Source organism: Hirundo rustica, chromosome Z, assembly GCF_015227805.2.
Source record: "Hirundo rustica isolate bHirRus1 chromosome Z, bHirRus1.pri.v3, whole genome shotgun sequence".
Lineage (NCBI taxonomy): Eukaryota > Metazoa > Chordata > Aves > Passeriformes > Hirundinidae > Hirundo > Hirundo rustica.
Genome location: NC_053488.1, coordinates 66,553,194 through 66,577,345, shown reverse-complemented (window position 1 = coordinate 66,577,345; position 24,152 = coordinate 66,553,194). Strand labels below are relative to the sequence as shown.

General features: G+C 38.0%; 1 protein-coding gene across 13 annotated transcripts in view; it reads left to right on the top strand.

Annotated features, from left to right (window-relative positions):
• ELAVL2 (ELAV like RNA binding protein 2) overlaps positions 1 to 24,152 on the top strand; it is a 97,495-nt gene that overhangs the window by 59,686 nt on the left and 13,657 nt on the right. For all 13 annotated transcript variants that reach the window (XM_040090795.2, XM_040090796.2, XM_040090794.2 and 10 more), the window contains one exon: positions 16,451 to 16,554. In XM_040090795.2, coding sequence (XP_039946729.1) covers positions 16,451 to 16,554 — 104 coding nt within the window. The remainder of the gene's footprint in view (positions 1 to 16,450; positions 16,555 to 24,152) is intronic.

Sequence of the window (24,152 nt, the reverse complement as noted above, 5' to 3'; positions counted from 1 at the left end):
AGCAGAAGGAGACAGTGTGGTATATCTGTGGACGGGCTTAGTGTTCAAAGTTACTTTATTTACAGTGTAGAAAGTTTTAAGCATTTCTAAGACAAAAAAAGAAAATTTTGAGCATGGCAGGGCAATAAGCAGCTGGAATTTCAGGTAGTTGCTCATATAGTATTGTGTGCCTGATACAGAGAAGACCAGATGCATGAACAGAGCACAACTTCATCATAGGCTTGCTATTTTTGTTAGACTCCCCAGCTCTTTTTCCGTGCTAGCCTTTATTTCCAATGTGTTTCATTGCAGTCCTATATCACTCTAACGCATGAGATGTTTTTGCAAGGTTTTGTGCGCTTGGCTGGGAGAGTGGAATAATTTGGCAGCTAAAGGAAGAACTAGTTGAAGCTGCCTGCTCTTTTGTGGTTTGCTGAGTCTGTGGTTTGCAGGGGTACTTGCAAGCTGCTGCTAGGTGGTGTGCTGAGATGAGTGGGTTATTGTCAGCCTAACAAAAATTCTGATTAAGACAGGGTTGTGGACAAAAGGTGCTGCTTGGAAAACTGTTTTGCCAGTGGAACGTGTTGTGCAAAACTTGACTAAAATGTGAATTTAGGAATAGAAGTCAAATGGGATTGGAGGCAATTTTCTATTTATAGGAATTTTTATGTATTTATGTGTGGTGGCTGACAGCTCTGGTAGAGACCTTGAAGCATAGTTCTTCTGGGGACAGGGAGGGTTGATCTTAAAATCACCTTTTTAATTTTCAAGTTTGTTTTGAACTTTGCAGATGCTAAAATGCAGTTTCTGGTGTGGCCTAGGGACTTGGTGAGTTAATAAAATGATTTTGAGCTTTATGTGCTTGTTGGAGAAAAGTGCAGAAAACAGAGTATTCTCTTACTTAGCTAGCTTGGGTGCTTGAAGTACCATCCTGCAGGGATAATCCTGAAAGAGATAAGTTTTGAACAAGCCTTATGTGTGGATCCAGAGTATGACTAATGTCTTAAATCTGCCAAGATGTTGTAATTAGATGGTCTTTAAGGTTCCTTCCAACCCAGGCAATTCTGTGTTGTTTTATACTTCTGATTGCAATTTAATATTACTAAAAAGTATTTAGCAATATTTACTGTACCTTTTCATAGTAAGTGGTATTATAATTTATTGTACTTCACATGTGTAGTGGTTTTACGTTCACTAAATTCTGGTCTTAGTACTCACTCTTTTTCTGGGGGAGAGAGACTAGGAGAAAAAAGCAGGCTCAACCTTAAAAATGTACAAATAGTTTTATTAACACACACTGAAAGAATGGAAAAAGAAAGTTGGGGGAAAAAACTAAAGCAAAACAGAATGAAACTCCAAAAACACTCTTCCCTCTGCCCTACAAACTGTTCACTTTCCTATAAAACAAAATAAAGAGATAAAACTTGTAATTTTCAGGCAGTTTTACTATTTGAAAATAGTCTTTCACTAATCTTTAGGAGAAGAGTCTCTCTTAGAGTCATGGATCCTACTGACAGTGGAGAACTGTTCTCTTGTGGGTTTTTTAACTGTCACAAAAACAGCCGCCCGTGGAAACCTGCCTTTGTGACCCCTCCCATTAGCAGGTTCCCAAGCTGCTTATGGGTCATGGGTCTTAGACTTTTGCATATTGGGGTGTCACCTTTTAAAGATGAATAACTCTAAAGGCAAAGGATTCTTCATCTCAAGGTACAGAGATATCTCACTTCTTCAGTGGTGCAGAGAGCTTCTCATCTTTATCTCTGTTCAGGCATCTTATAGGATTAATATCACTTAGTCCATCACAAACACCTTTGCTCAAATCCACACAAAAATCTAAACAATCATCTTCCCAAATGCATATCTTTCTCATGATTTAAAGGGATAATCTAAAGAGTTCATTTCCATGGCTTAATAAGAGTGAAACAACAGACTCTTCAACCCTCTGTCCCAATAGTCTTTTCAGTCTCGTTCCACTGACTTCATGCTGTTTCTTCTTTATGTTCACTCTGTTCTTTTCTTTTCTCTCTCAGAGAACGACCAAGCCTGGAAGCTTCATGTTGCCAGGAAAGGGTTAAATCTGCCCAGAGTCTTTCTCTCCTGAGGTAGCTTGTGGTATTAGATGTTCGAGGCCGCCACAATGTGGAGGGAGGAAGAACACAGAAACATCAGAGATCAGAGCACTCAGGCAGTCCGGAATCACAAAAATACTAAGCAAGATCATAAATGCCTTCTCAGCCCACCCTTCAGTGTAAATCGGGGCGGCTTCAGCCTAAATGGTGCCCATAGCTCTTATCAAAGGCCTGGCAGAGATCTCTCCCTGCTCCAAGGAAGTTTGGAGAAAGTGGCTGTAAAGCAACAACCTCTCCTTCCCCGCCACCTGGAGCCGATAGGATCCAGCCAGGCCTCAGGCCAGATCCCCCCCAAGAGGCGGGGGGACGGAAACAGCAGGCCCAGCTCGATGTTATCTGTCTCTCTCTGGCCAAAGGAAAAAAGAAATGGCCCATCTACAGGAAATCAATGGGTTTTATATGGTACTTCCCAAAGCCATAGCGGACAATTTTCAGTGGTCAAAACAGATGCCAGTATTCCAGCTAACCCTCTGATAGGTCCCTGTCCTTTCTAAAGTAATTCCCAGGTCCTGACCTGCAAAATCATTCTACATTCCTCTCTAACTAAAAAAAACAAACTGTACTAACCCATGGCAGCGTGTCTCCTGGAAATGAGTCATGTAAACAGGTGAGGATGGAAGAAATTATTTCTCCTTGTGTTATACAATATAGCACTTGTCTTTGCACTTCCATATGATTTTCATTGTTACGCAGGCACAGCAATGTTTTGACCTTTTAGAAGTTCACAGGTTTTGTTTTTACAAAAGTAAAAGTAGTAAAAAAGTTTTACAAGTAAAAGTGGTAGAAAAGTCCTGTTTGACTGAACCTGCCAGAGATACACTCACAGTGCCAATTTTGTGGAAACAAGCTGTTTTTAAAATGATTATTCATCTGTATATCAACCTGAATTAGTGAGTTGATCTCAATATAGAACATAAGCAAGAACTTGATGTTTTAAAAATCTAACTCTTCTGATATGACTAAATATAATTAGGGACCTTTCTGATAACTAAATCTGCTTTTCAGTAAATACTGTGCTTTTTGACGTAGATGATTGCAATACACATTGTCTTGCCCTTTTCTGCAGATTACCATTCACTTTTGTCAGTGTTCAGCATAACTTAAAAGAGCTTGTGAAAGCTTTGGGGTGTGCAGACTGACATTGGTCCTGTAGTGATGTAGACTACCTTGTGTGTTTCTAGCTAAGGTAGTGGTCTTTGCTTCCACACTGGGAGTCCCAGGCTGCCAGTTTGGTGTATCTTACACTGTTTACTCTTTCATATGTGTATGTAGGTCTATGTTGCTGTTACATCTTCGTGATCCTGGTCTAGCTGTTTGAATAAGTGTTGATTCTAGTGTAAGAGAGACCTTTTGTAAGCTGAAGTTTTTACAGCATAACTGCTTTTCAGGGTAACTGTGCTGTAAGATTAGAGCAAGATACTTAAAATAAGGAAGGTACGTTTCAGTGATGTCTGCCTCATTTTGGGTAGTGGTGTTAACTGACCTGCACAACCTGAAGATCTTTCACTCTAAGAATGTGATGTGGATTATAAGGATGTGGATATCCCTACAGAAAGTAGATAGTTCCTCAGCCTCCACAAGCTGAGTGGTAACTAATAGAACCATCTGCAGCTTGAAGTCTTAACAGATTCATGGTTGGTCCATTATTTATTGAAGCAGCTAGTATATTGTGTTACAGAAGCAAGACCTTAAAATACATGCGAGGAGCTTTCTAGCTGCATGTGTTTATTTTCTAGAAAATATATGTATACCTACATTTTATTTTCTTTTGTCATTATACTTCAACCGGCAGTTCTCACTGTGAAAATTTGCCAGACTGCTATTGTGTTTTTTTGTGTACAACTGGAGAAAATACGGAATTTTTCCTTCTGGAGTATGTCAAGTCAGAGTGGAAATAGAAGGCTGTAGAATGCCACAGAAGAAAACTATGCAAGCTTGTGGTTTCAGTGACCTAATACTTTAATCCACAGTAAAGAGAAAATAACTGGGAGGTCTCAGATCTTGTGTTTAATTTTAAGATTACTTTAATATATTTTTTGTAAGTCTACTAATTCCCACAGTTATCAGGGACACAGCCATATTAATCTTCAAAATTTCTGTGCTGTTGACAAGCTGTTGTAATTCCTTTGTTTGCATCTTTGCTTATTTGAGGCATTTAGCAGAATTTACTGAAATAGAAGAGTGTTCGTAGTCTGAATTCTTTCCTGTCTTCTGAGTTTCTGGATGTATTGTAGATAAGGCTTTTTGTCATCTTTCTGGTAGCTGTGTCTTTGTGCATATTAAACCAAAGCACTCTTCGAAGTGCACCTAGTGTAATGCTGCACAATGGTTATGAGGTCTTCCATCTCTAGTAAGATGTATTGATTTTTTCAGTTCCCCACTCTTTCACCACCTTCTAAACTAAAAAAGCCAGGCTTACTCGTGGGAGAATTTCGCTGTTTTCATGTAAGAATTGTTGTGGAGACATACTTCTGTTTCAAATAATCAAAACTTCAGCGTTTCTCAGCACATTTTTTTTCTATGTTTATTTAGCAACCACAAAGAGAAATGGCTTTTTCCAGCTACTTAGTATTGCAGATTAGTAGTTGTTCTTATTTGTTAATTACAGCTGTTAAAACTGAAAAAAAGATGTTGTCCTTGTATATACTTTCAAACACATATTTTTTGAGTTGACAGTTACGACCTTCACTAGGGAAAGAAATTGTTTTGAGGAATTTTTTGGTTTTTTACACTTTTTAATTCATCAGTAAAGACCAGGAAACAAACAAACAAAAAAATAAACATGCATGTGATTGAAAGTAACATGGGATGTTAACCTATGAAAAAAATTTCCCTGTAGCAGAGAAATATTTTTCAAACTTAGGATCCTGGCACATTTCAGGATGTGTTTCAAAACTCTGAGATTAAGTAGCAGGTAAAAACTTGGACAAAAACCAAAACAACTGTTCCAAAGTGGTGTGTGTGTCTGTGAAGTTTGGGAGAAGAATTTATGTTCAGGCGTGTCCTGGTTTTGGCTGGGCAAGAGTTTCTTTATTCTCAGCATTAGGTACAGTGCTGTGCTTTGGAATTAGTATGAAAATAAGGTTAAGATGCTGATGGTTTGGCTGTTGCTGAGCAGTGTTTACCCTGAGTTAAGGACTGTTCAGTGTTTTGTGCTCTGCCAGTGAGCAGGTGTGTGAGCATAGCTAGGTACGGGGATTTGAACTGGTCAAGGATGTATTCCACACCATAGAACCTAATGCCCAAATAGTAAACTGAGGGAATTACCTGAAATGGGGGTTGCTCACAGTTCAGGGATAGGATTTAGTATAAGCCAGTGGATGATGATGATCAGTTCGTCTATCACTTGTTTTCCTTGGGGTTTCTCTCCTATTTTATTTCCTTTTACTACTAGTGTTACATGTTACTTTGTTTCAATTACTAAACTGGTCTTCACTGGAGAGCTTTTTTTTTTTTTAAATTCTAATCTCCTTTTCGAGGGAGGTAGTGTTTTTAGTTGTGGCTGTGTGTTCTTAGTTGCCAGCTGTGTTTAAACCACAGCAAAGTGTCATGCCGTTTTTTTCACTTGGGTGAGCGCATTACCATAGGTTTTGAAACACCCCAGGAGCGGAACAAAGTGCTTTATATCCTCTTGCTTATTTAAGGTGACTAGGTGGATATAATAAAGCAAAATATTTAACACTGCTGACTATATTCCTGACAAGGAGTAAATTGACTGCAAAAGACAAAACTAAGATGCCTGGAACATGTTACTACTAGTAGTGGTAAAAATTCAAGAGTATAGCTTTGGCAAATTTCATGGTATTCTTTCACCTAGGAGTGTAAGGATCTTATAATATGACAAACTAGTTTGGAAGAAACTGTGTGTCTTTGTAACAAGAATGTGTGTCTAGTTCAGTCCATCATTTCGAGTAGCTTGTAGCTGTTGCTTGTTATGTTTGAACCTAAGGCAGTAATGGGTGTGATTCTCAGTGCTCCTCCTCCTGTGGTGTCCATAAGCATTTTCCGTTTCTTTTGCTTGTGCAACAGCATGCACTTTCCCATGCAGTCCCTGCTTTCAACCACACTTTCTGGCACTAAGATTTTCTATTTGGACATGGTGGATCTCTGTTCAGTTGATGTCTCTTCTAGATTGCTGAACATCTTTTATCAGGTTCATATAATGCTTAGCATCTATGATACTCCCCCACCATGAACTTTCTCCTTGTGCTGCAGGGAAGAACCAGAGCTGCACTATCACTTTTGTATCCAGCAACAACAAGCCTGTGTTGATGAAGCACATTAGATAATGTTCCTCACATGTGAAGAACCAACCATAAGCTATAAGGCAGGAGGATGGCACCAAATTATTAAGGAGTTGAAACTGGCTGGGATTAGACATTATTTACTTACTGTGTGGCAGGATATACTGTCAAATACTTTGATCAGTGTTTGGTCCTTTTCATTCATTCGTCAACTTTTGTTATTCCAGGCTAAGAGTGCTAGCTGAGAAGTGGTTTGGGAGAAAGGCATTAAAGTATCAAATACAGAACTGTAGTAGCAATCATGGTTTACAAATGTTATCTTACAAACTGCCCAGCCTTGCTTACTCAGTGATTTATGAGTTGTGTGTTCAGTAAATAGAATCCATCTGCTGGAACTATAAGCAAACTGCAGTTAAATTGCTCAATGACTTATGCAGGTTCTCTTATTTTGCTAAGCTGCTTTTAAAATTCAATTCAAGCCTTAATGCAAACTACAATAGAGTTTGAAACTTGAACAGTAACTTACATTAAGAGTAAATAGAAAGGTTGATAGTATTCTCTACTTACTCATTTAGCCCTGCTTGTTAGATCAAGTTGTATAGGGAATTTCAGATATAGTGCTATACTTAACTGGGTTGTATGTCTGAGTGTGTGCTCCTAGCCTTACTCAGTATCAAAATATTGCTGTGGTAGTCTCCATGGCATTAATCACAGATGACAATAGTGACTTACGAAGATGAGGCAACTTTTTTGTAAAAGAACTGGTACCAGCTGAATGATACCTTATCTTGGCTCACAAGTCTTCTGTGGAATTATCACTCTGTAGGATCACTCCAGCATTTTGTAGAGCAATCTGATGTCTTAAATTGGAAATCCACGCAGACAAAACGGTGGAATACATCTTACTCCTATATCTGAAACTCTTACTAAATTTTTTATGCTTCTGAAGTTGGGTTGGAGTCTGGTAGTTATCTTTTCTGGTAGTTATCTTTTCTGTGGCCATGCTGGCTCGCTTTCAGGACGCTATAGGCTACTACTTGCAGCTTTTAGGTTAATCTTTTTTCCATAATCCTGTGGGTTTTCTGTAGATGCCACTTTTGTGTACTGGTCATGGAACGCATCTTCACTGTGAAACTTTAGGAGACTTACAGAAACTATGAGTCCATGAGATGAATTTCAGTGAGAGCTTTATATATGGTCTTCAAATGTTGTCATGGATGTTTCTTTAAACAGTGTTCTTCCACCTTTATGTGGAAAAAAACCTTTGCATAGAAAAAATCTTTTCATCACCTTTGGAGTGATGAAAGGCAGAATAAAACCTAATGTCAAGTTTCTGTGAAGTTGACTTGTTCGTGATTACAAAAACATGAAGCTGCCTTGTTCTTGCAGTAGTTTAGTGGATCTTTGCTGGTTAACTTCATACACAGAGACAGAAGTTTATGGCTTTAAACACAGTTCAGTTTATTGAAAGCAGTGCTTGTAAAATGACCGCTTACGTGGCTGGAATCAGAAAATACGTTACTGTTTATTAGAAAATGGACTATCCTTTCAGTCAAGGTCTGGATGACAGTTTCTGGAGGAGTTAAGCACTGAAGGGGATGCATGTAGCTGAAGTTAAATTATAAAAAGAAATAAGATCCTCAGTCTTCTGGAATTCCTGTGAGTTCTGTTTCTGTAGACTTGTAAACAATGACTTTCAGTTCCTAGACTTCATTAACTTCAGAGTTGTGTTCTTCACTGTATTATTGATGCAAAGAGTATGTCCCATTTTTTTGAGGGTGTTTTTTTTTTTTTTTTTCCATTTCTTCTGTGATATTGAAGTTCTTACTGGTTATATTCCTGTAACTTAATCTTTTACAATAAGGTGTTTTTTGCAGAAGTTGAAATAGCCTGATATGTCTGAAATGATTGGATGGCAACTATTGTAGAAAAACCACATTTTTTAAATGTATGCTTATCACTAAGTTTTGGTTGTCCTGTGGAAATGTATGAATGTGTTATTTGCTGTTCAGACTTAATTCTCTAGAGTATGATTAGTCTATGCTTTGTTTTTGTATTAGACCATGAAAATTGTTTTATACCGTAGTGGTGTGTATTAATTTTAAGATGTATTATTAATGAGGTTGTAAATGTTTTGGGGGGTTTTGTTGTTATTTATTTGTTTTGTTTGATATGCCTATCTGGATGGTCATTTATGACAGTTCTGGGTTTTCTCTTCCAAAATTTAGCATTAATAGGATTCATTTAGTGGGGCTGCTTTTCTTACATTATTTTTACCTGTTATTGACAGCTGAAAAGTTATAGCTCTTCTTGTTCACTAAAAGAAACCAGCATGTTTCTTAGACCTCGTTCAGTTTTATTTGATCAGTAATGACATTCTGAAAATATTTTGAGAGCTTGACTGATTGTAGAATTTGTTTTGGCTGGTTTTTTTGTGGAAAAAATATTACTTGATATTGTTAATTATTTATTTTGTTTGACCTTCAGACATTACAGGAATGTTTAAAAACTCCAGACAAGATGCAGGATTATCTGGGTACTCTGGTAATTTAATCAGCAATTGTTTCAAAAGGTTAGCTTGCTCAGATGTTTCACTGGGTCTGAATCATAGCTGTGATTGGAAACAGCAGCCAAGGACTCCCTCATGTGGAGTTCAAAAGAATCGTGCTGCATTGTCAAAAGGCTGTTCTGGTTAATGCGAGTAGAAAGTGTGTGTCAATGCGATTGGTTGGCTGTGGGAAGAAATGCAGCAATGGAAGCTCTTCTAGTGCTGCAGTTGCTTTCTTTTCAGCACCTGCTCGTTATCTGGTAATAATACCATTATATACTACAGTGAGCGGTGTTGGGGGGGGGAGGAAAGGTACCAGCTGTATGCTCAAGCAAAACAGTTCTACAACAGTGGCTCTAGATTCTGTCAGGGAAGGCAAGCTTCTCAGATACGCATGTAGGAAAATTATTTTCAGCAGCAGCTTTTTAGAGAGGGAAATAATGAGAACACAGGTGTAGTAGATAGCTGGGCAGCAGGAGACATCAGGGCCAGCTTTACATAGGCCAGAAATGTCTAGGATCAAACCTGTTGAAATTTCTGCCCAAAAAACATTTAGAGAAGACCTAGTAGAATACCAAGATGCTTTAATCAGTCATGAAATAAAACTACCACACTAATCAGCTACTTTCTAATCATGGTGTTAGGAAGAAAGCAATATCCATCCTTCTCAGGAGCTAGGAAATATTGCAGGACTACTGAAAAGGCAGCGTTTAAGTTCACTGTGCATTTGTGAGGGACTCTTGAAAGGGCTTATTTAACTACTGTTTGGTTGAAAGTGGTATTCATCTACCTTTCAAGTATTGCTTTTAATAAAATTAGTTTACTAAAGTGTATAGTTATTAAAGCGTTTCATGCAAAATGAATAGTTCAGATAAGTGAACTCTTCAAACCATAAAATAGTTTGTTTTGGAAGGGAACTTGAAAGATCATCTAGTTCAAACCCTCCTTCCTTAGAGAGGGGTGCTTTCCCCTAGAACAGGTTATTCAAAGCCCTGTCCAGATTGGCCTTGAACTCCTCTAGGGGTGGGGCATCCACAGTTTCTCGGGACAGCCTGTTCCGATGTCTCACCATACTCACAGTAAAGCATTTCTTTCTTATAACCGATCTGAAACTTCCATCTTCCAGTTTAAAGCCATTCCCCCTTGCCTTATCACTACATGCCCTTGTAAAACGTCACTTTCCAGCTCTCTTTTAGGCTCCTTTTAGGTACTGGAAGTTGCTGTAAGATCTCTCTGGAGCCTTCTCTTCTCCAGGCAGAACAAATCCAGATTTTTTTAGCTGATCCTCACAGGAGGGATGCTGCAGAATCCCCTCCCTTACCCTGCTGCCCATGGTGCTTTGGATGCGCAGCTCAGGACATGTTTGACTTTCTGGGCTGTGAGTGCCCATGGCTGAGTCATGTCCAACCTCTCATCCACCAGTACCCCTTCATTATGTCTGGCCGGGCTGTACTTATTCCATTCTCTGCGCACCCTGTGTTTGTCCTTGGGATTGCCCCGACCCAGGTTCAGGACCTTGCACTTGGCCCTCTTGAGCTTCATGAGGTCCTTGCAGATGCATGCACCTTTCAAGCTGCCAGATTCCTCTGGATGACATCCCTTCCCTCAACTGTGTCAATGGTACCATGTTAGCTCAGTGTTGTCAGCCAACTTGCTGAGGGTGCCCTTGAGCCCTGTTGTCCATGTTGGTGACAGAGTGAAACACGCCCACTCCCAATACTTACCCCATACAAACACGACTTACTGCTTGTCCTTGGTGGCCACCTGGACATTGAGACATTGAATGCAGCTCTTGGAATGTGAACATACAGCCAATTACTTAGCCACCAATGAATCTGTGTTTCTCCAGTTTACGGACAAGAACATTGTGTGGGACAATATCAAATGCTTTGCACAACTGCAGGTAGATGACATCGGTCACTCTTCCCTTATCTGCCAACACTTAAACCTTATTGTAGAAGACAACCAGATTTGTCTGGCACAATTTGCCCTTAGTGAAACCATGCTATCTGTTGTCAGCTCTGTTTTCCTTGTGTCTTACCTTAATTGGAGAATCTGCTTCATGATTTCATGCCCAGAGATGAGACTGACAAGCCTATAGTTCTCCTACTTCTATTTCCCTTTTTGAAAATGGAGGTTATGTTTCCACTTTTCCACTTAGTGGGAGCTTCATCAGTCTGCCACAGCTTCTCAAATATGATGGATAGTGGTTTAGCCATTTCTTCTGCCAGTTCCCTTAGGAACCCATGGATATATCTGACAAGGTCTTATGGACTTGTGCACCTTCAGGTTCCTTAGGTGGTTTTGAACCTGATGCTTTTGTACAGTAGGTGGTTCTTCATTTTCTCAGTCCCTTCTTTGCCCTTTAGGATTTGGGCAGTGTGGCTGGAGCACTTACTTGACAGTGAAGACTGAGGAAGGAAAAGTTTTTCAGTATCCGTCAGATCTTTCTATATCTCTAATAACAAGGTGATCTTCCTGTTCCAGAGGGGGCCCATGTTTTCCCTAACCTTTTCTTTCACCAGCTTTCTGTGTAGATGCTTTCCTTGTTTGCCTTGACATCCCTGGCCAGATCTAATTATTTAGCTTTTCAGAGCTTTTTATTTACCTTTAAAAGCAAAACATTAAAAATGGATGTGTGTCACCTCTATCCCATCTACTTTACATGACCTCTTTTCTCTCTCTGGATAGCATCTATTTGTTTTGAATATTGGACAGGAGAGGATTTTCTTCAGACTTTTACAGCTGTGTGCCTTATTAATAGTTTATAGGAAACAGTTATGAAACAACTTGGGTAGGATACAACTAGTTTGTTTGTAGTTCTTCTCTGATAAGTATTGTGAATTAGCCTGTGTATTTTTGAAGCTAAAAAAAATTCATCTTTCAAGGCACAATAGTAAATGAAGGAGCACTGTGACCATAGCTATTATTTCCTACTTATTTCAACTTGAAACTTCTTTGATCTTTTGATGATAGGTGCCTATGAAGTCTGTCTGCTTTCCTTTCCTAAATATTTAATCAGTGTGTTCATTACTTGTTTTTTAATGGTAAATTACTTCATTTATGCTTTACTAGTGTACACTTAGATGTCTAGTCAGTCTCTTGAGCAGTCTAATTAGACTGATTATAATTAAATTGTTTGAAGTAACTTTTTGCCCTTTCCCTCTCAAAATCCATTCCATGTATTGACTGTAGTGCCAAAAAGCAACTTGGCATTATCTAATTAATTACTGTTGAGTTAGTGTAATCATTCATGTTGATCAAGTAATTTATGAAGCTCAAAAACATGAAATAAAAATGGAACAGTTCCCCCTGTTAAACTGAATAGCATAATGCTTTCTGCACTTTTTCTTGGGGGCCGCAGAGGCTGAACATTGTCAGTCGCTAATAGATATAGTGTGTCTAGTTTCAAAGAGATGCCTGACTGAAAAGATTTTTTGCCACTTGTGCTTGAATTTGACTTTGTTACAAGTGTCAGTTATGTAAAACATAAAATGTAATTACAGATTGTGAACGTCCAATGTGAACTTTAAAATCATAGCTTTTATTCTAACTTCTTTGCTGTCTTACAGGCTTGTGAGATGCACTACTTCTGCTATGTGACTTTTGGGTTTTTAGATTTTTGATTTATTTTCCCTATTTATTTCCTCATTCCTTCCAGATAATTTAATCTTCTTTACTTTTCCTGATTCAGATGACTTTTATCAATCATTTAACTAGCTGTTGGGATTTGTCTGTACCATGTTGTCTAATATTCATAGTGGTGACAGCATAAAATCTAGTAGGAGGTTTACAGAAATAACTTTAAACAGGTTTGCGAAGTAGCCACAAGAACTATCCATATTAAGCATAACTGATACTTAAATAAGAAACTCTTGACGCACCTATATTTAGGATAATCTCAATTTAATGCTACTTTTAGATCTGAGTTCTGAGATAAAGGGCTGATGGCACAGGTAGTCTCTTGCCTGTATTAAGGCTGAGTAGGCCTTAATTTTGAAGATCCTCAAAAAGCAAAAGTGGTTATTCAAAATACCTAAACACATAGTATCAGACAGAGCACCAGGAAAGCTAACTTGAAGAGGTGTAAGAATTTTTTCAGTGTCATTAATCACAAATTGGAAACACAAAGTTTAGGCAAGAGCCTACTGGAGTTGACCCTGTCTTAGTAGGAGACTAAGCAGCTTTTTGATACACATTTAAATCTGGGGATTGTTTAACTTGTGGATAGCTATAGATTTGCCTTCTTTCTTTTGTCACCTTTTTGCAGTCTCCAATACATAATCTGTTTTTAAGCATGTTACTAGACTTAGAAACAACTGTGTGTTCTGCAGGAGACTGCTGTCTTGGCAAATGGAGTTTGGTGTGGAAGAAGCACAGATGAAAGAGTCCAGTTTTGTCATTGTTCAGTTCAGTCCTTATCTTCAGGCAATATAACTAGTCATTACATTCATTAAATAATGAAGTTCCTTTAAAATATTTGAAGTGGTGGCTGATTTGGTTTAAATCTAGCTTCTCGTTGTTTTATCTCGAAAGCAAATGTTTAGACATTGAGTAATGAGGAAAAACTGCACAGGAAAACTGTTTTGAGTTATCCTGGCCAGTTGTTTCTAATTTTATTTGAGTAAAATTTGTGTACAGTGGATATGATGGTCTCTCTGTCTGAAGTCCACAGTAAGATGAGACTTCTCTTGAGCTTGTACCACCATACAGTGATATTTGAGAAAGTTTGGACTGAAGTTCGTTTCACTTAGAACTTAGAAACTCAGTTCTCCCTTGTAAACCATTTTGTACTTTCCCACCACCTGTCAGACACAGCTTGGAATGAGATATCTAATGCTTCTACTGCATTTTATTAAATGCTTGTCTGAATCTTCTGGAACTCAGCAATCTGTCTGTGAACTGACAAACCATTTAACAAGCAGTTAATATAAGCAGGAAGATGTCAGAGTAGTTTCTCCAAGACTGATTCCAGAAATCAGTTCTGATTTACAGTTATTTGTGTTGCTTGTTCAAAGTCAACATTTATCTTTCTTATGTGCTGTGAAGAAGGTGATTTTTTGACTCTCAGTTATTATTGATGTCTAATTAAACCAGTAACCTTCAGGCATAATTTTAATGTCTAACAAGTTTGCATTTTCTTAATCTTTTGAAGTAAATAAGGACTTAAGAGAACACTTTTGAATTTTAGATTATAACATAAGTAAAACAAAGCTGAAGTAAATAGAATCTCATTCACTGGTTCACTGAGGGTGAAAAGAATTTCTGGAGATAACCTAGTTTCCTCAAGCATTCCGTAATTTCTAAAGCAAATTTTCCTTCAGCAGGTTGCTCAGGACAGGACCCTGTCCATTCAGAATCGACAGTATTTCCAGGAATAGAGACTTTACAGCCCCTCTGATTGCCTGTTTCAGTGTTCTACCACCGTCATGGTGAAAGCTTTTCTTTCACTGTAAAACCAGAATTAAATTGCATAAATTATTTCAGACCTGTTCTGAATAAATTGCTGGATTTTTGGTGTACCTTCCTAGGCTGGTGTCCTAATATTTATCAAGTTCAACTAATAGGGTGTCTTTAGAAGAACGGTAATGAATTGAATCCTTTATAACAGCTGGGTAAGCTCTTTGTCTGCAGCACTCTGGGTGGTTTTTATATGAAAAGCAGATCACATCAGCATAGAGGGATATTTCTTCCCATCTTATTCTGTTAGATCTGGAATGACTGGGTGAGTATTGTATTGGAAACATGCTGTATGAAATAGCTTTCTCTTAAAGATTTTAACATCTTTTAAGGTTGTCATTTAAATGGGCTTCTCAGGACATTAATAACAAACACTTGAAATCAGCATTTCTGTATTTGGAGATAACATTGAAATCAGTTGTGCACAAAAAGAGAGATTCCTCTCTTTTGGAGATGATGTTGGGAAGTTTCTGGAGACAGTGGGAGTTATGGAGGTGACAGTTACAGAAATTGCTGTACTGTAATCAAACTAATAAGTAAAAAGGCTTCTAGGATTAGAAACTTAGCAATATCTAAGTAGAGCTGTAAATTAATAGAGAAATGCTTTGGGGTATTTCCATATGGTTTGTTACAGAAACATGGCAAAAGGCTGAGGCTGAATGCATGAAAATCATGGAGTCTAACCTACTCAGAGCGATGTTCTGTAGAGCAGGGTGCTCACTCTTCTATCTTGCTGGGGTTTGGATTCCCTGTTAATGCGTGTATTAACCTGTTCATGGATCCAGCTAGACAATTTATTTTTGCCTGAGGTGTATTGAGGAGGAGTTGTGAGAGAATGGAAGTAGCTTTGGGGAGTGGGGTGGCAGTACCCTTTGGGCTTTGGTGCCATGGTAGGCATAATAGGTGTAAAACTTTAAATGCCAGTGATGATGGGCTAGTTAGTAAACTCTCTTATGGTATTTAATTAAGAGCAAAGTTTCCCATTGTTTTCTTGCATTACATGTTGTTAAATGCGTACTATATAGATACAATACAAAAAGCTGATACAGCATGAGTTCCACTATATCTTTTTTTGGACAATAAATGAGTGTGCCATTTTGGTTTATATGGTGTTGTTTATCCTTTTATGTTGTTGTGTACCCAAGCTAATCGTTCTAACAAACATTTTGTGAATTAGATATGTCAGATGCTTCCCTATGGTTTGTTGACAGGTTTTTTCTTAACCTTGTTTTGGTGTCTTAAAAAAACCTAAAAAACTGAAAACCAACAAACAGAACCACCTCAGAGTATGGCAGTGTTTCTGGAAAGTTTTGTACTAATAAAGGATAGTATTCTTGCTGAGTATATCTTTTCACTATGTTAAAATTTTCCACATATTTGCATTCTGAGGCACTAAAAGTACTTCTAAAGTAGGATGCTAGCTAGGGATAGTATACTGTAGGTTCTGAAGCTGTCAAAGGTGACTACTGCTAAACTCAAATGTTTAATCAATGCTGAGGCAAAATTACTGGTTAGAAAGGGGCTGTTGTTCAGAGATAAGAACTAATTAAAAATACTTTATGTCTGTCTGTCATCTGAATTTCCAGCACTGAAAAAAACTGAAAATAATGCTGCATCTTTGGCTGATATTTAGTTCCTGGTCAGATAGTTGTACCTGTTTTTTTTGAATATTGGAATAAAAGAAGCCTTTAAACTCTGTGTTGCTGAAAGGCTCTAAGTAGTGTATGAATAACATCTGTGAAATTTTTTGGCTTCTAATTTGGCTCAAATTCTGATGTTGAGTGACATTCAAATGTACTTCATTTTCAAGCAGTAGTCCAGAATTTTGCCACTATACTATTTACGTTCAATAAAAAAGTTTAAGAGTGAGTTGTGGATTCCTGATGTCACTTTAAGCTTTATGCTTCTGCGAATCCTGTATTGTCTAACGGATCATGATGCACTTCTGAACCTACTCTGCTTACCGGGGTGGGTACTGTTCTTTGATATAAGCAATATATTTGCTCAGTGTATGTCTGTATGTTTTAAACAGTTAGCTATTCATTGTGTGGCGCTGCAGTACTAATGATGTCTTTTGTCTTTTTAATCAGGACAGAGCTTGGGTTATGGTTTTGTAAACTACGTTGACCCCAAGGATGCCGAAAAAGCTATCAATACCCTGAATGGATTGAGACTTCAAACTAAAACTATAAAGGTATGTAGTGTTAAAATAATTTAAAGAAATTGAACTCTTTTGACTTCCTGATTTGTTTTACCTTTACAAGTGTAACAAGCATTCAGCCCTATGTTAGTACAATAAACTGAGATTTCACGTAGTGAATAGTCCTTTGTAGTCTATGTTTAGAATTAGAATAAATATAGAGGGTATAGAAAACAGCATTTTCTTAGCACACTTAATGCTTTAGATGTACAGTTGGTCTGGTTTAACTGAGACTTTTACATACCTCAGTTGAAGAAAGGCAGTATTGCATGTTGTTTGAACACCATGTGCTTCTTCATTTTCTCAAAGATGGTATAACTTCCTTATTAATACTTCAGGTTTTATGTTGCTAGTTGTCTTGTTTCTATTACAAATCCTTAGAATGAAGTGCTGCAATAACTATTGGTTATCTATGAATTACTCTGTTTCTACGGCTTTGATCTTTACGTCCCTATCATTTGGTATTCCTGTCTTTTTCTGTTATGTTATGAGTCCTCGTGCACTTGTTTACTAAATTCAGTTTCTTGAATTTCTAGAAACAAATCTTGAGAGTTACTTTTCTCATCTCCTCTTTTAATCCAATAACAGAAGACTGAGGATACTCATTTGAGCGATTGAACTCTAAAATTCTGAGAGAGGATATTAAATAAAATTATCAGGAAATGCAGACTTTTGAATATGTTTCAGAGATGTTGGTGTCTGAAGGTAGTATATGTTCCAGCTACTGTGTTCTTCCTCATTAAACTGCAGGGTTTGTGAGCTGATCACTTGAGTAGTAGGTGCCTTCTAACTAGGAGCATGTTTGAGACATGAAATAAAGTTCACCTCTAAAAACATTTCTAACTAAAAAGCAGTGCAGAGCCACTGAAAGACAACTGAGATGAAAATAAGATGATACTGGTAGTTTGGCTAAAGTGTCTTACCTGTTCTGTATTCATAAGATTTAATAAAGTGAATTACACTCTTTGAAATTTAAATACTGCTTTGTAACAAGTGGTGACTCATGGCACACAGGTAGGATGGATGAAAGCCATGGACAGATGCTTTGCTGCTGAAAGCTCCCTGTGTGTTTTTGGCAGAATTCTTGCCCACAGTCCTCTCTCATTTTCTGCTTTGGGGGGAAATTGAGCAAAGTAATTCTGTGCTCCAGGACTTTTGAGGCTGTATTTTGCATGCTGGTGAGAAAGGAAATTTGTTAATGTTCCTGTAGTAATGTTTTGCATGTAATGCCTTGGATTGAGCCAACATGATCTGTATGTCCAGGGTGATAAACTGGAAGGTCTGTTGACTATATAGGCAAAAAAAGGGAGGTAGTTATGGACAGTAAGCCAGGTCTCCCAAAGCAAAATGTTTCTTTCAGGGGGTTATGGTAAATTACTTCATACTGGTGTTTGAATTTTTAATCCTCCTTCACCTTGCTAAGTGATTAATTTAATCAATTCTCACCTTAAAAAAAAAAGTGAAAATTGAGTAGACAGATATGAGTGATAAGTGGTACTTTTTCTTTCCTGCCTTCCCAGGACTAAAAATGGGATTGTAGGTTAGATACCAGACAAAGACCTTTGCAGTGAGACTAAAGCTTATGTCTTTGTTTTCAGGTGCTTGTACATTAGATACCTTTAGCTAAAGCAAAGCTGAAACTCTGGAGTTGTCACAAGCCAAAATTACAGTCTCTTTGCCAAAATAAAGAAATATCTGTTTATTAGAGAAAAGTATCTTTAAATGCTGATTGTTAATATTACAAGCAAATTCTGACTCTGGTTACCCCCACAGGCCTGTTGAACTTCAGCAGCACCTTTCAGTGATAAGTGGGCATCACCTGAGTGCAAAAACTGCTTCACTTTCTTCTCCTTTATTTACTCTTTCATGGGGTTTCAGGCCATGTTTTTCGTGACTGGATTTTCCGAGATCACAGAGTCATGGGACATTTAGGGGTTGGAATGGACCTTAAAGATCATCTAGTCCCAACCTCACCACATTTACCTGTGAAGCAGAAATGCCCCACCTACTGTGAAGCATTTTGTAGCTTACATACTCAGATCAGCCAGGAGGCAGTGGTGAGCAGAGGTCAAGGTGATGTCTGAGATCTTTTCTGCCTCTGGAGACAACATCTTGGGTGGAGAATATCTCTTATGAGGTCCCAGTCCCAGGGCCTTTGCAGAGATTGCTTCCTGTTTATAGACCACAGTGTTCTATTTGCCCAGAGTTGGTAAGTCAATTAAAACAACAGCAACAACAACAAAACCACCCTTCCCATCTCCCCCCCCCCCCCCCCCAAAAAAACCCCAAAAACCCAACCTGTTTGACAAATTCAGAATCTAACCCATAACTTTCACCCACACTTCAAAAAATGTGTGGAACTGAGATTTTTGTGTATACTTTCATACAAATAGGAGTGTTAGTGTATATTTAAGCTTCAAAAGAAAAAAAAAATAGATACTTGCTCTCTCTGTACATTTTGGGGACTTCTGTAGGGATGCTTAGTACTTTACTAGCTTGATGGTTCAAATTTCCCATTAGTATATAAAATTGGAAGGAACTTTGCTGGTTCAGTCACAGTGTGATGTATCCTCACATTGTGGCTGAACTGACTGTAATCCTGCTCAGAGGAAACTGACTGTCTTGACCCTGATGTGTGATGCTCTGGATTGGAACTGTGATACCTCTGACTTACAGCTTCTATACTAGCCTGCTTGTCATTGGATATATTTTTCTCATCCCTAAGGGCATGCCACTTAGTGTTTTCTTGAAATAAAATACATTGAAAAAACGTGGATTTGCAAAATGCTGGCTTAAGGGTTGGGTTTTTTTTAATATGGATAGCAGTACAATATCCTATTACCTCTTCCCTTTTTTAAAAGAAGATCCTGTTGAATACTTTATGGAATACTTCACTGAATTCTTTGCAAAGTATGTTAACTAACTTTCAGGTACATATCTCCAAAGTAAGTAATAGCAGTCTTAGTCTTGTCTAACCTGGTGGTGGTTGTATTGCCTTCTGATTTAAGTGAATAGTAAAACATTGGGGTGGTGTATATTCTGATGGTAAAGCCACTTATGGGTGTGTTAGATATGTGAACCCTGCTGAGCTGGACAGTATGCCTACGTTATTATATAGTGCTCTTTGTGGCATAATTTATGGTTTATTTGCAGTGTAAACAGGCTTATGCATACTGCACACAGCCTGTGAAGGTTGGCCTTCATTGAATTATGCAACTTTAGTGTGAAAACAAGGTGCATCTCATAAAAGGCAAAATATTTTCTATGGCTTCTCTTTTGGAAGATGATGCTGCTGGCAAGCTTTTTATCTCTGTTCTATTTCAGAGACAGTAAAAATGGATTTTTGTGCCTGGAGTGATTTTTCTGCTTACCTGCTTGCTTGTCCATGACTTCTTTTTTTTCGTTTAGGTTGCCTGGAAAAGATCAGTTCTTCCCAAAAACTCAAGAGAAACAAACAGGTTATTAGGATCACTGGTTTACATATAGGGATAAGAAAATTTGGTGCATATTATTGGTGTTGTCTTGGCTTTTGCCTTCTCTCTTGGCAGAAGAGAGATGTTCCATAGCTTCCCCTCCGCTTGGTTTAGGAGGTTTTTATGTGAAAACTCCTAAAAAAGAAAGAAGTTACCAGGGAATTTATTGTGAGATTATCTGAATAGGAATATCTTGCAGTGTGAAGTACAGTTCTGCGTTAACAAGAGAGTGTATTAAGATTCACTGTCTAAAAAGGAGTGGGCAGACAAATGGCCTCTCTTTGAACTGTCTGAGAGCCATGGCAGGATGGTGAGTAGGAGGCAGCTTTTTACCTGGACTACTGCTAGGGGTAGCAGGGAAACACAGGACAGTATTTTTGACTTTTCTTTGTGAATGCTAGTCTGGCTTGATAATGGACACAGTCCTTTGTGGATTGTAGCTGCCATGGGGACACTGAAGATGACAGTAATGCTGTGCTTTTTTGAGGGCTTGAAGTGGCAAAGCCCCTGCATGCAGGACCTGGCAGTTGTCTTAACAGAAGAATGCTGGTGAGACGTGTAGACATATATGCAAATACATGTTGGAAAGGGGAAAATATTTTGTCCCACCTAGAGGCCTTGGAGTTGTCTTTTTTTTTTATGAAATAGCATTTGTAAGATGTCTGTATTCTACTTAGCCTAGTGCCAGTTGAAAGTTAAATTTAACAAGGTTTTTCTTCTCTGAAATTCTTTGGATTATTGGGATGTTTACATGGGTAATTATTACCTCTCAGGGGAATAGAAATTTAATGAATATTTTATATAAAGTATTAAATCTGTAGGTTTTCTTCCTACTTTTTTATAACTTTGCATGTAATAAAATTAAAAACAAGTTTAATGTGTTACATTCTGCCAACTTCCTGTTGGAATGAATTTGACAAATTCTTTTGCTTCAAACACAAGATGGCCTATTTTGCCATCATCACCTAGTTGACTACCCCACTGTGGAAAGTTGTTTAATGAGAAGAGGTAGTTAAAACTTCAGTAGAAGAGTGAATACTAAGTATTCAGCTTTATAAATGCCAAAAAAAGTGCGGTATAGCAAGGGAAGACTTGAGACTAAATGCTGCAAGTTCATTAGTGTTCTTTGAGTCATTGTCATTAAAACTTAGCATTACTCAATGTGATTTCACTTGGTGTCTTGAACCACGACTTAGATTTACAGCAAGGTTAATTGTAAAGGAATTAACCTGTTATTTAACTGTTCAGTAGCTGCACTCTTTAAGAAATTTTACCAATGACAGTACTGTGGAAAACACTCTAAACATTTAATGGAAAATAGCAAAATAGTAAAAAAAAAAGATATGCTGGTTTGATTTCTGAGTTCAGTGCAACTGATACTTGTAGAGAAAAATTTTGGTAATGTCCCTTTTTTGTAGTAATTTTTTGATTAACTAATATCCTTGGGTAGCAATGAAGTACACATGAGTTGTGTAAAAACTCTATTAACAGAGGCAAGTGAGCTGTGAAAGTGAGAGAAACCTTCCTTCTTGATTTTTTTTTTTTTTTTTTTTTAATTCCCACTCTTCCATTAGTTTTTAGGAAAGTTGATCTAGTAAGGAGCAAAAGGGAATCCTATGTGGAAGTGCAATTTAAAGCTAGAGAATTTTACTGATGTTGTCAATCAGCAAAGGCAGAACGAGGGGCTATGATGCCGGATTTAGTGGTCTTGACAGGGTAATTAAATACCTCAGGCCTGTATTCTTAATGTCCAGTTACACTGTTCTGGCAGACCTGGAACAGAAGAAAGGTAAAGGTGTTTTTTTTCCTTAAATTTCTGCAGGAGTTACATAAATTATAATTATGTAGTCTTTCACTGTGTTAACAGTTAAAGCTTTGACAGCATTTTGATTTTAGTACTACACACACATGCACATCTTTTCATCCCCAGGTAAAATTTATTCTTCACTGAAATTCAAATCTCCTCAGACTATGAATGTTACTTACTCAGTTTAAGCTGGCTGCTTGTTTTTCACATAGCTCAATAGTAGTGACAGGAGGATTCTGTTCTTAATGCATATTGCTGTCACTTCCTGTAAATCATGTTTATGGCTGGGCGGTTGGTTGTCCATTCACAGTGTGTCAGGCCAAAACATAAAATGTGCTGTCCTCACAACCCCAAGTGCCCCGTTGCTGCTGATTACAGTGTCTTGCAAGAGTCCATCCCTGTTTCTCTGAAGGAGAGAATCCTTGGACCAGTGCAGCTCTCACCTGCTGGGCAGCTTTGGAGCCAGAAAGCTTCATCGGTTCAGTAAGGTCCTTCCTGAGTTGCACAGGGGATTCCTGACAGAGAAAAGGAGATCTTAAAAAGGGCCAACAGTACTCTTTAGAGCTGATGGAAGTCTGCAAACATTGTTCAGAAGCAAAGTCTTATGTGAGTAAAAACAAAAAAAAAGTCTACAAAACCAGTAAAACACTTATTGTTACTACTAAGATTGACGCTGCATCTTTTTGCCCTGCTCTCTCTGTGCTATGCAAAGTCCTCTAAGAAGGTTGTGGCTTTCTGCATGGATTCTAAATGGTGTAAAGGCCAGGTGTAGAGATCTGTTGTTTTGAGGGGAGAGGGTTTGTTTGTTTGTTTGGGGGTTTTAAAATATTATTATTTCATTTTGTTTAAAATCCAATATCTGTTTTCTTTGTGAGAGGGTTTTTATCAATGTAAAACATGGTTTTGCTTGCTTTTGAAATTATGGCAGTCTAGAGACAAATAGACCTCTGTTAATCTAGCAGCTTTCAAGTTTTTTTTGTCAAATTAATTGTTGGCTCTGCTGTATTTCATCCATGCAGTAGTAGTTTTTCCAGAAAGGTTGTAAGTGAACTTTAAGTTGCAGTGGATGTGTTTCGTGCATTTCTAGATGTGCCTGCAGAATAGTGCAAGCGATTCCCAAGTGTTGTGTTTGTCAGAATCTCTGTCAGTAGTAGAAGCTCCTTAGGTACAACCTGAGGTTTACTCATTTTCTTCAGGAGAATAATTGAGGTCTTGTGTTTTAAGATTCTATTCCTGTTTATATTATTCATGTGGAGGGCTTTATATTATACTATGTGCTCCTGTCCTCCTTGAAAAGTTACTGCAGTGCATCTAAAATCCCTGTGCTATCACGGTTTGGATATGAGTGGGGATCAGAATCATGAATGTGAAGTATGAGGAAAAGTCTTTTGAGACTCTTAAGAATATGAAAAGTATGAAATGGAAAATATTTGTAGACTTGATCTCCTTTCATTTCATATATTTTATTTGTACTTAAATTCTAAGTAAAGTATTTCTTATTTTTAAGCAAGACAGACTGCAAGTTTTAAAGTGCTCTTTTGTATTGGTTCTTTTAAGGGCAAAACAATTGCTATTCTGTGATTGTAGTGCATAATTCCCATCTCACGTTTTATGTCAGTGAAGTTGATTATTGTTTTTCTTTTATCAGATACTTATGACCCTGATTTAAAACTGTTACAGTATCTTGATCACTTCTGGGAAAACCCCCACTTCTGTTTCTGTCAGGATTTCCAGCTGGTTTCTCCTCTTAGGGCATACATACATTTGCTTCTGTTCCCCAGGTGGTGTTTTGGGTGTCAGTTGATTTCGACCAAGCCTTCTGAAAGCTTGTTTCTGATTTTCCTCTGTGCTAAATACACCAGTATTTTATGAGGTATTCTTCTTTGAGCAGTATGCTGTCCTTAATTGGTTATATCCTGAGGAAGACTTCTCTTCCTCATCCTCTGAGATATTTAAAGACTGGTCTTAAGTATAAATTTGTCAGATTGGTCTGTTCATGTCCCTCAGCTGAGTGGCAGCAGATGTGGATGTCATGACCCACCTCAGGCCTGTGACTGTGGCATGTGTTGTAGCTGTCAGAGCTAGAACACTTTGAGGGGTGAACTAAAATAGTGAAACCTCTTCTGATGATAATGCTGAATGTCTGTTGCTTCAGTGTCTGTTTTTCCAATACATTCCCTATTGTACAGCAGGCTGTAGAAGCGGGACCTTTATTGGGATATGGTTGTGTTTATCAGCTTAATCTAAACTTGTAGGTGAAGCTGTGTTGAGCTTTTTTAGTTCCACAGAGCTGGGTGTATAAGTTGACTTTA